Source organism: Oncorhynchus clarkii, chromosome 20 (assembly GCF_045791955.1).
Source record: "Oncorhynchus clarkii lewisi isolate Uvic-CL-2024 chromosome 20, UVic_Ocla_1.0, whole genome shotgun sequence".
Lineage (NCBI taxonomy): Eukaryota > Metazoa > Chordata > Actinopteri > Salmoniformes > Salmonidae > Oncorhynchus > Oncorhynchus clarkii.
In genome coordinates, this window is record NC_092166.1 from 2,427,079 (window position 1) to 2,440,627 (window position 13,549).

Consider the following 13,549-nt stretch of genomic DNA (forward strand, 5'->3'; position numbering starts at 1 on the left):
GTAGTCATAATAATGATACTATAGACAGGGCTGTAGTCATAATAATGATACTATAGACAGGGCTGTAGTCATAATAATGATATGACTATAGACAGGGCTGTAGTCATAATAATGATATGACTATAGACAGGGCTGTAGTCATAATAATGATATGACTATAGACAGGGCTGTAGTCATAATAATGATACTACAGACAGGGCTCTAGTCATAATAATGATATGACTATAGACAGGGCTGTAGTCATAATAATGATATGACTATAGACAGGGCTGTAGTCATAATAATGATGTGACTATAGACAGGGCTGTAGTCATAATAATGATGTGACTATAGACAGGGCTGTAGTCATAATAATGACATGACTATAGACAGGGCTGTAGTCATAATAATGATACTATAGACAGGCCTGTAGTCATAATAATGATGTGACTATAGACAGGGCTGTAGTCATAATAATGATATGACTATAGACAAGGCTGTAGTCATAATAATGATATGACTATAGACAGGGCTGTAGTCATAATAATGATACTATAGACAGGGCTGTAGTCATAATAATGATATGACTATAGACAAGGCTGTAGTCATAATAATGATGTGACTATAGACAGGGCTGTAGTCATAATAATGATGTGACTATAGACAGGGCTGTAGTCATAATAACGATATGACTATAGACAGGGCTGTAGTCATAATAATGATACTATAGACAGGGCTGTAGTCATAATAATGATACTATAGACAGGGCTGTAGTCATAATAATGATACTATAGACAGGGCTGTAGTCATAATAATGATATGACTATAGACAGGGCTGTAGTCATAATAATGATATGACTATAGACAGGGCTGTAGTCATAATAATGATACTATAGACAGGGCTGTAGTCATAATAATGATACTATAGACAGGGCTGTAGTCATAATAATGATACTATAGACAGGGCTCTAGTCATAATAATGATATGACTATAGACAGGGCTGTAGTCATAATAATGATATGACTATAGACAGGGCTGTAGTCATAATAATGATGTGACTATAGACAGGGCTGTAGTCATAATAATGATGTGACTATAGACAGGGCTGTAGTCATAATAATGACATGACTATAGACAGGGCTGTAGTCATAATAATGATATGACTATAGACAGGGCTGTAGTCATAATAATGATATGACTATAGACAGGGCTGTAGTCATAATAATGATGTGACTATAGACAGGGCTCAAATCAAATCAAATCAAATAAAATTTTATTTGTCACATACACATGGTTAGCAGATGTTAATGCGAGTGTAGCGAAATGCTTGTGCTTCTAGTTCCGACAATGCAGTAATAACAAGTAATCTAACTAACAATTCCAAAACTACTGTCTTGTACACAGTGTAAGGGGATAAAGAATATGTACATAAGGATATATGAATGAGTGATGGTACAGAGCAGCATAGGCAAGATACAGTAGATGGTATCGGGTACAGTATGTACAAATGAGATGAGTATGTAAACAAAGTGGCATAGTATAGTATAAAGTGGCTAGTGATACATGTATTACATAAGGATACCGTCGATGATATAGAGTACAGTATATACGTATGCGTATGAGATGAATAATGTAGGGTAAGTAACATTTATATAAGGTAGCATTGTTTAAAGTGGCTAGTGATATATTTACATCATTTCCCATCAATTCCCATTATTGAAGTGGCTGGAGTTGAGTCAGTGTCAGTGTGTTGGCAGCAGCCACTCAGTGTTAGTGGTGGCTGTTTAACAGTCTGATGGCCTTGAGATAGAAGCTGTTTTTCAGTCTCTCGGTCCCAGCTTTGATGCACCTGTACTGACCTCGCCTTCTGGATGATAGCGGGGTGAACAGGCAGTGGCTCGGGTGGTTGATGTCCTTGATGATCTTTATGGCCTTCCTGTGACATCGGGTGGTGTAGGTGTCCTGGAGGGCAGGTAGTTTGCCCCCGGTGATGCGTTGTGCAGACCTCACTACCCTCTGGAGAGCCTTACGGTTGAGGGCGGTGCAGTTGCCATACCAGGCGGTGATACAGCCCGCCAGGATGCTCTCGATTGTGCATCTGTAGAAGTTTGTGAGTGCTTTTGGTGACAAGCCGAATTTCTTCAGCCTCCTGAGGTTGAAGAGGCGCTGCTGCGCCTTCTTCACGATGCTGTCTGTGTGAGTGGACCAATTCAGTTTGTCTGTGATGTGTATGCCGAGGAACTTAAAACTTGCTACCCTCTCCACTACTGTTCCATCGATGTGGATAGGGGGGTGTTCCCTCTGCTGTTTCCTGAAGTCCACAATCATCTCCTTAGTTTTGTTGACGTTGAGTGTGAGGTTGTTTTCCTGACACCACACTCCGAGGGCCCTCACCTCCTCCCTGTAGGCCGTCTCATCGTTGTTGGTAATCAAGCCTACCACTGTTGTGTCGTCCGCAAACTTGATGATTGAGTTGGAGGCGTGCGTGGCCACGCAGTCGTGGGTGAACAGGGAGTACAGGAGAGGGCTCAGAACGCAACCTTGTGGGGCCCCAGTGTTGAGGATCAGCGGGGAGGAGATGTTGTTGCCTACCCTCACCACCTGGGGGCGGCCCGTCAGGAAGTCCAGTACCCAGTTGCACAGGGCGGGGTCGAGACCCAGGGTCTCGAGCTTGATGACGAGCTTGGAGGGTACTATGGTGTTGAATGCCGAGCTGTAGTCGATGAACAGCATTCTCACATAGGTATTCCTCTTGTCCAGATGGGTTAGGGCAGTGTGCAGTGTGGTTGAGATTGCATCGTCTGTGGACCTATTTGGGCGGTAAGCAAATTGGAGTGGGTCTAGGGTGTCAGGTAGGGTGGAGGTGATATGGTCCTTGACTAGTCTCTCAAAGCACTTCATGATGACGGATGTGAGTGCTACGGGGCGGTAGTCATTTAGCTCAGTTACCTTAGCTTTCTTGGGAACAGGAACAATGGTGGCCCTCTTGAAGCATGTGGGAACAGCAGACTGGTATAGGGATTGATTGAATATGTCCGTAAACACACCGGCCAGCTGGTCTGCGCATGCTCTGAGGGCGCGGCTGGGGATGCCATCTGGGCCTGCAGCCTTGCGAGGGTTAACACGTTTAAATGTCTTACTCACCTCGGCTGCAGTGAAGGAGAGACCGCATGTTTTCGTTGCAGGCCGTGTCAGTGGCACTGTATTGTCCTCAAAGCGGGCAAAAAAGTTATTTAGTCTGCCTGGGAGCAAGACATCCTGGTCCGTGACTGGGCTGGGTTTCTTCCTGTAGTCCGTGATTGACTGTAGACCCTGCCACATGCCTCTTGTGTCTGAGCCGTTGAATTGAGATTCTACTTTGTCTCTGTACTGGCGCTTAGCTTGTTTGATAGCCTTGCGGAGGGAATAGCTGCACTGTTTGTATTCGGTCATGTTACCAGACACCTTGCCCTGATTAAAAGCAGTGGTTCGCGCTTTCAGTTTCACACGAATGCTGCCATCAATCCACGGTTTCTGGTTAGGGAATGTTTTAATCGTTGCTATGGGAACGACATCTTCAACGCACGTTCTAATGAACTCGCACACCGAATCAGCGTATTCGTCAATGTTGTTATCTGACGCAATACGAAACATCTCCCAGTCCACATGATGGAAGCAGTCTTGGAGTGTGGAGTCAGCTTGGTCGGACCAGCGTTGGACAGACCTCAGCGTGGGAGCCTCTTGTTTTAGTTTCTGTCTGTAGGCAGGGATCAACAAAATGGAGTCGTGGTCAGCTTTTCCGAAAGGGGGGCGGGGCAGGGCCTTATATGCGTCGCGGAAGTTAGAGTAACAATGGTCCAAGGTCTTACCTCCCCTGGTTGCGCAATCGATATGCTGATAAAATTTGGGGAGTCTTGTTTTCAGATTAGCCTTGTTAAAATCCCCAGCTACAATGAATGCAGCCTCCGGATAAATTGTTTCCAGTTTGCAGAGAGTTAAATAAAGTTCGTTCAGAGCCATCGATGTGTAGTCATAATAATGATATGACTATAGACAGGGCTATAGACAGGGCTGATATGACTATAGACAGGGCTGTAGTCATAATAATGATACTATAGACAGGGCTGTAGTCATAATAATGATGTGACTATAGACAGGGCTGTAGTCATAATAATGATGTGACTATAGACAGGGCTGTAGTCATAATAATGATGTGACTATAGACAGGGCTGTAGTCATAATAATGATATGACTATAGACAGGGCTGTAGTCATAATAATGATGTGACTATAGACAGGGCTGTAGTCATAATAATGATACTATAGACAGGGCTGTAGTCATAATAATGATACTATAGACAGGGCTGTAGTCATAAAAATGATACTATAGACAGGGCTGTAGTCATAATAATGATACTATAGACTGGGCTGTAGTCATAATAATGACATGACTATAGACAGGGCTGTAGTCATAATAATGATACTATAGACAGGGCTGTAGTCATAATAATGATATGACTATAGACAGGCCTGTAGTCATAATAATGATGTGACTATAGACAGGGCTGTAGTCATAATAATGATGTGACTATAGACAGGGCTGTAGTCATAATAATGATATGACTATAGACAGGGCTGTAGTCATAATAATGATGTGACTATAGACAGGGCTGTAGTCATAATAATGATACTATAGACAGGGCTGTAGTCATAATAATGATACTAAAGACAGGGCTGTAGTCATAAAAATGATACTATAGACAGGGCTGTAGTCATAATAATGATACTATAGACAGGGCTGTAGTCATAATAATGACATGACTATAGACAGGGCTGTAGTCATAATAATGATACTATAGACAGGGCTGTAGTCATAATAATGATATGACTATAGACAGGCCTGTAGTCATAATAATGATGTGACTATAGACAGGGCTGTAGTCATAATAATGATGTGACTATAGACAGGGCTGTAGTCATAGTAATGATGTGACTATAGACAGGGCTGTAGTCATAATACTGTGAGTCATACAACAAGCCTTTTCAGTCTGCTTCCTTGAAATCTGAATCTGGGTCATGATGCAGTGATTCACCAACTACAGAGTCAGACCATACCTTAAGACTGTAGAGCTGCTGTGTGTGCAGGCGTTGGTTCTAGTCCTGCACTAACACACCTGTTTCAAAGAGTCAACTTATCATGGTATTCAGTCCGGAGCAGAATGTGTTTCATCGGGTGTGTTCATGCCTGGCTGGAACAAAAGCATGCACATAGTAACACTCCCTGGATATATTTTTAAAGTAATGGTCTGTCTGTCTGTCTGTCTGTCTGTCTGTCTGTCTGTCTGTCTGTCTGTCTGCAGGCCCCAGTGAGCTGGATCTCAGTCTCCTAGGAGACAATACTAGTCTGGTAGACGTCCCATTCAGAAATGAAGAGCAGGTAAGAACAGAGCACTTCTCATGCTCCTCTCCTCGATTATCTTCCTCTCCTCCTCTATTAATCTTCCTCTCCTCTCCCCCTGTTCTCTTCTCCTCTCCCCCTGTTCTCTTCTCCTCTCCCCCTGTTCTCTTCTCCTCTCCCCCTGTTCTCTTCTCCTCTCCCCCTGTTCTCTTCTCCTCTCCCCCTGTTCTCTTCTCCTCTCCCCCTGTTCACCTCTCCTCTCCTCCTTCCCCCTCTAATTCCATGTAGTAATTTTACTCTTAGGGGAAAAGCACCATAATAATCCAATCTCTTCTATTGTAATGTTTATCAGATATTTGATATGAAACTAGTTGTCTGAGCCCCGGCTACAGTCCCAAATGGCCCCCTATTCCCTAGTGCACTACTTTAGACCAGAACCCTATTCCCTATATAGTGCACTACTAGAGACCAGAGCCCTATTCCCTATATAGTGCACTACTATAGACCAGAGCCCTATTCCCTATATAGTGCACTACTATAGACCAGAACCCTATTCCCTATATAGTGCACTACTATAGACCAGAGCCCTATTCCCTATATAGTGCACTACTATAGACCAGAGCCCTATTCCCTATATAGTGCACTACTATAGACCAGAGCCCTATTCCCTATATAGTGCACTACTATAGACCAGAGCCCTATTCCCTATATAGTGCACTACTATAGACCAGAGCCCTATTCCCTATATAGTGCACTACTATAGACCAGAACCCTATTCCCTATATAGTGCACTACTATAGACCAGAGCCCTATTCCCTATATAGTGCACTACTATAGACCAGAGCCCTATTCCCTATATAGTGCACTACTATAGACCAGAGCCCTATTCCCTATATAGTGCACTACTATAGACCAGAGCCCTATTCCCTATATAGTGCACTACTATAGACCAGAGCCCTATTCCCTATATAGTGCACTACTATAGACCAGAGCCCTATTCCCTATATAGTGCACTACTACAGACCAGAGCCCTATTCCCTATATAGTGCACTACTACAGACCAGAGCCCTATTCCCTATATAGTGCACTACTTTAGACCAGAACCGTATTCCCTATGTAGTACACTACTATAGACCAGAACCCTATTCCCTATATAGTGCACTACTATAGACCAGAGCCCTATTCCCTATATAGTGCACTACTTTAGACCAGAGCCCTATTCCCTATATAGTGCAATACTATAGACCAGAACCCTATTCCCTATATAGTGCACTACTATAGACCAGAGCCCTATTCCCTATACAGTGCACTACTATAGACCAGAGCCCTATTCCCTATATAGTGCACTACTATAGACCAGAGCCCTATTCCCTATATAGTGCTCTACTATAGACCAGAGCCCTATTCCCTATATAGTGCACTACTATAGACCAGAGCCCTATTCCCTATATAGTGCACTACTATAGACCCACAATATCTATTTCTGCTGTTCAGCGACCCAGGCACACATTAACTTAATAACAATTCTCATTATATAATCACCAAGACATTACTAAGGCTGTTCTGAAACTATATCATATAATCACCAATACATTACTAAGGCTGTTCTGAACCTATATCATATAATCACCAAGACATTACTAAGGCTGTTCTGAACCTATATCATATAATCACCAAGACATTACTAAGGCTGTTCTGAACCTATATCATATATCATATAATCACCAAGACATTACTAAGGCTGTTCTGAACCTATATCATATATCATATAATCACAAAGACATTACTAAGGCTGTTCTGAACCTATATCATATATTCACCAAGACATTACTAAGGCTGTTCTGAACCTATATCATATAATCACCAAGACATTACTAAGGCTGTTCTGAACCTATATCATATAATCACCAAGACATTACTAAGGCTGTTCTGAACCTATATCATATATCATATATTCACCAAGACATTACTAAGGCTGTTCTGAACCTATATCATATAATCACCAAGACATTACGAAGGCTGTTCTGAACCTATATCATATAATCACCAAGACATTACTAAGGCTGTTCTGAACCTATATCATATATCATATAACCACTAAGGCTGTTCTGAACCTATATCATATATCATATAACCACTAAGGCTGTTCTGAACCTATATCATATATTCACCAAAACATTACTAAGGCTGTTCTGAACCTATATCATATATCATATAATCACCAAGACATTACTAAGGCTGTTCTGAACCTATATCATATAATCACCAAGACATTACTAAGGCTGTTCTGAACCTATATCATATATTCACCAAGACATTACTAAGGCTGTTCTGAACCTATATCATATATCATATAATCACCAAGACATTACTAAGGCTGTTCTGAACCTATATCATATATAATATATTCACCATGAAATTACTAAGGCTGTTCTGAACCTATATCATATATAATATATTCACCATGACATTACTAAGGCTGTTCTGAACCTATATCATATATCATATAATCACCAAGACATTACTAAGGCTGTTCTGAACCTATATCATATAATCACCAAGACATTACTAAGGCTGTTCTGAACCTATATCATATATCATATATTCACCAAGACATTACTAAGGCTGTTCTGAACCTATATCATATATCATATATTCACCATGACATTACTAAGGCTGTTCTGAACCTATATCATATATCATATAATCACCAAGACATTACTAAGGCTGTTCTGAACCTATATCATATAATCACCATGACATTACTAAGGCTGTTCTGAACCTATATCATATATCATATATTCACCATGACATTACTAAGGCTGTTCTGAACCTATATCATATATCATATATTCACCAAGACATTACTAAGGCTGTTCTGAATCTATATCATATATCATATAACAACTAAGGCTGTTCTGAACCTATATCATATATTCACCATGACATTACTAAGGCTGTTCTGAACCTATATCATATGATCACTAAGACATTACTAAGGCTGTTCTGAACCTATATCATATATCATATAACCACTAAGGCTGTTCTGAACCTATATCATATATCATATAACCACTAAGGCTGTTCTGAACCTATATCATATATCATATAATCACCAAGACATTACTAAGGCTGTTCTGAACCTATATCATATATCATATAATCACTAAGACATTACTAAGGCTGTTCTGAACCTATATCATATATCATATAACCACTAAGGCTGTTCTGAACCTTTATCATATATCATATAACCACTAAGGCTGTTCTGAACCTATATCATATAATCACCAAGACATTACTAAGGCTGTTCTGAACCTATATCATGTATCATATATTCACCAAGACATTACTAAGGCTGTTCTGAACCTATATCATATAATCACCAAGACATTACGAAGGCTGTTCTGAACCTATATCATATATCATATATTCACCAAGACATTACTAAGGATGTTCTGAACCTATATCATATATCATATATTCACCAAGACATTACTAAGGATGTTCTGAACCTATATCATATATTCACCAAGACATTACTAAGGCTGTTCTGAACCTATATCATATAATCACCAAGACATTACGAAGGCTGTTCTGAACCTATATCATATATCATATATTCACCAAGACATTACTAAGGATGTTCTGAACCTATATCATATATTCACCAAGACATTACTAAGGCTGTTCTGAACCTATATCATATAATCACCAAGACATTACTAAGGCTGTTCTGAACCTATATCATATAATCACCATGACATTACTAAGGCTGTTCTGAACCTATATCATATAATCACCAAGACATTACTAAGGCTGTTCTGAACCTATATCATATAATCACTAAGACATTACTAAGGCTGTTCTGAACCTATATCATATATCATATAATCACCTAGACATTACTAAGGCTGTTCTGAACCTATATCATATATCATATATTCACCAAGACATTACTAAGGCTGTTCTGAACCTATATCATATAATCACCAAGACATTACTAAGGCTGTTCTGAACCTATATCATATAATCACTAAGACATTACTAAGGCTGTTCTGAACCTATATCATATATCATATAATCACCAAGACATTACTAAGGCTGTTCTGAACCTATATCATGTATCATATATTCACCAAGACATTACTAAGGCTGTTCTGAACCTATATCATATAATCACCAAGACATTACTAAGGCTGTTCTGAACCTATATCATATATCATATCATCACCAAGACATTACTAAGGCTGTTCTGAACCTATATCATATATCATATAATCACCAAGACATTACTAAGGCTGTTCTGAACCTATATCATATAATCACCAAGACATTACTAAGGCTGTTCTGAACCTATATCATATATCATATAATCACCAAGACATTACTAAGGCTGTTCTGAACCTATATCATATAATCACCAAGACATTACTAAGGCTGTTCTGAACCTCTATCATATATCATATAATCACCAAGACATTACTAAGGCTGTTCTGAACCTATATCATATATCATATATTCACCAAGACATTACTAAGGCTGTTCTGAACCTATATCATATAATCACCAAGACATTACTAAGGCTGTTCTGAACCTATATCATATATTCACCAAGACATTACTAAGGCTGTTCTGAACCTATATCATATAATCACCAAGACATTACTAAGGCTGTTCTGAACTTATATCATATAATCACCAAGACATTACGAAGGCTGTTCTGAACCTATATCATATAATCACCAAGACATTACGAAGGCTGTTCTGAACCTATATCATATAATCACCAAGACATTACGAAGGCTGTTCTGAACCTATATCATATATTCACCAAGACATTACTAAGGCTGTTCTGAACCTTTATCATATATTCACCAAGACATTACTAAGGCTGTTCTGAACCTATATCATATAATCTCCAAGACATTACGAAGGCTGTTCTGAACCTATATCATATAATCACCAAGACATTACGAAGGCTGTTCTGAACCTATATCATATAATCACCTAGACATTACTAAGGCTGTTCTGAACCTATATCATATATCATATAATCACCAAGACATTACGAAGGCTGTTCTGAACCTATATCATATATTCACCTTGACATTACTAAGGCTGTTCTGAACCTATATCATATGATCACTAAGACATTACTAAGGCTGTTCTGAACCTATATCATATATCATATAACCACTAAGGCTGTTCTGAACCTTTATCATATATCATATAACCACTAAGGCTGTTCTGAACCTATATCATATAATCACCAAGACATTACTAAGGCTGTTCTGAACCTATATCACATAATCACCAAGACATTACGAATGCTGTTCTGAACCTATATCATATATCATATATTCACCAAGACATTACTAAGGATGTTCTGAATCTATATCATATATTCACCAAGACATTACTAAGGCTGTTCTGAACCTATATCATATATCATATAATCACCAAGACATTACTAAGGCTGTTCTGAACCTTTATCATATATCATATAACCACTAAGGCTGTTCTGAACCTATATCATATATTCACCAAGACATTACTAAGGCTGTTCTGAACCTATATCATATAATCACCAAGACATTACTAAGGCTGTTCTGAACCTATATCATATATCATATATTCACCAAGACATTACTAAGGCTGTTCTGAACCTATATCATATATTCACCAAGACATTACTAAGGCTGTTCTGAACCTATATCATATAATCACCAAGACATTACTAAGGCTGTTCTGAACCTATATCATATAATCACCAAGACATTACTAAGGCTGTTCTGAACCTATATCATATATCATATAATCACCAAGACATTACTAAGGCTGTTCTGAACCTATATCATATATCATATATTCACCAAGACATTACTAAGGCTGTTCTGAACCTATATCATATAATCACCAAGACATTACTAAGGCTGTTCTGAACCTATATCATATAATCACCAAGACATTACTAAGGCTGTTCTGAACCTATATCATATAATCACCAAGACATTACTAAGGCTGTTCTGAACCTGTATCATATAATCACTAAGACATTACTAAGGCTGTTCTGAACCTATATCATATATCATATAATCACCAAGACATTACTAAGGCTGTTCTGAACCTATATCATATATCATATATTCACCAAGACATTACTAAGGCTGTTCTGAACCTATATCATATAATCACCAAGACATTACTAAGGCTGTTCTGAACCTATATCATATATCATATAATCACCTAGACATTACTAAGGCTGTTCTGAACCTATATCATATATCATATATTCACCAAGACATTACTAAGGCTGTTCTGAACCTATATCATATAATCACCAAGACATTACTAAGGCTGTTCTGAACCTATATCATATAATCACTAAGACATTACTAAGGCTGTTCTGAACCTATATCATATATCATATAATCACCAAGACATTACTAAGGCTGTTCTGAACCTATATCATATATCATATATTCACCAAGACATTACTAAGGCTGTTCTGAACCTATATCATATAATCACCAAGACATTACTAAGGCTGTTCTGAACCTATATCATATATCATATAATCACCAAGACATTACTAAGGCTATTCTGAACCTATATCATATATCATATAATCACCAAGACATTACTAAGGCTGTTCTGAACCTATATCATATAATCACCAAGACATTACTAAGGCTGTTCTGAACCTATATCATATATCATATAATCACCAAGACATTACTAAGGCTGTTCTGAACCTATATCATATAATCACCAAGACATTACTAAGGCTGTTCTGAACCTCTATCATATATCATATAATCACCAAGACATTACTAAGGCTGTTCTGAACCTATATCATATATCATATATTCACCAAGACATTACTAAGGCTGTTCTGAACCTATATCATATATTCACCAAGACATTACTAAGGCTGTTCTGAACCTATATCATATAATCACCAAGACATTACGAAGGCTGTTCTGAACCTATATCATATATCATATAATCACCAAGACATTACTAAGGCTGTTCTGAACCTATATCATATAATCACCTAGACATTACTAAGGCTGTTCTGAACCTATATCATATATTCACCATGGCATTACGAAGGCTCTTTTTATCTCAAGGCTTTTACTGTAATGAAATGTCACATGGGCATTTGAAGCTACAACGTAGTGCCCTATATAGGGAATAGGGCTCTGGTCTAAAGTAGTGCCCTATATAGGGAATAGGGCTCTGGTCTATAGTAGTGCACTATATAGGGAATAGGGCTCTGGTCTATAGTAGTGCACTATATAGGGAATAGGGCTCTGGTCTATAGTAGTGCACTATATAGGGAATAGGGCTCTGGTCTAAAGTAGTGCCCTATATAGGGAATAGGGCTCTGGTCTATAGTAGTGCACTATATAGGGAATAGGGCTCTGGTCTATAGTAGTGCACTATATAGGGAATAGGGCTCTGGTCTATAGTAGTGCACTATATAGGGAATAGGGCTCTGGTCTAAAGTAGTGCACTATATAGGGAATAGGGCTCTGGTCTAAAGTAGTGCACTATATAGGGAATAGGGCTCTGGTCTATAGTAGTGCACTATATAGGGAATAGGGCTCTGGTCTATAGTAGTGCACTATATAGGGAATAGGGTTCTGGTCTATAGTAGTGCACTATATGGGGAATAGGGCTCTGGTCTATAGTAGTGCACTATATAGGGAATAGGGCTCTGGTCTAAAGTAGTGCACTATATAGGGAATAGGGCTCTGGTCTAAAGTAGTGCACTATATAGGGAATAGGGCTCTGATCTGTAGTAGTGCACTATATAGGGAACAGGGCTCTGGTCTAAAGTAGTGCACTATATAGGGAATATGGTGCCGATTGGGATGAACACAGAGTCCATTGTCTTAAGCTCTCATGTTAGCTGGAGGAAGAGAGTCTTCAGTCTTCACTTCCTCACAGTCTTCACTTCCTCTCAGTCTTCACTTCCTCTCAGTCTTCACTTCCTCTCAGTCTTCACTTCCTCTCAATCTTCACTTCCTCACAGTCTTCACTTCCTCTCAGTCTTCAAATCCCCAGCAGCATCTCCCCTCAGTGTCAGAACTATAGACCTCTGTTATAGTGTACCAGACTGTTAAACAAATCTAATTATGTTTAATATTTTTCAAAGTAGCCACCCTTTGCTTTGCTGACAGC

The 13,549-nt window shown here is 38.9% G+C and overlaps 1 protein-coding gene across 1 annotated transcript in view; it reads left to right on the plus strand.

Moving 5' to 3' along the window:
- The window catches only part of LOC139377209 (adenylate kinase 5), a 188,899-nt gene that overhangs the window by 124,981 nt on the left and 50,369 nt on the right, over window positions 1-13,549 (plus strand). Inside the window, exon 8 of the mRNA XM_071120209.1 lies at window positions 5,319-5,395. Coding sequence (XP_070976310.1) covers window positions 5,319-5,395 — 77 coding nt within the window. The remainder of the gene's footprint in view (window positions 1-5,318; window positions 5,396-13,549) is intronic.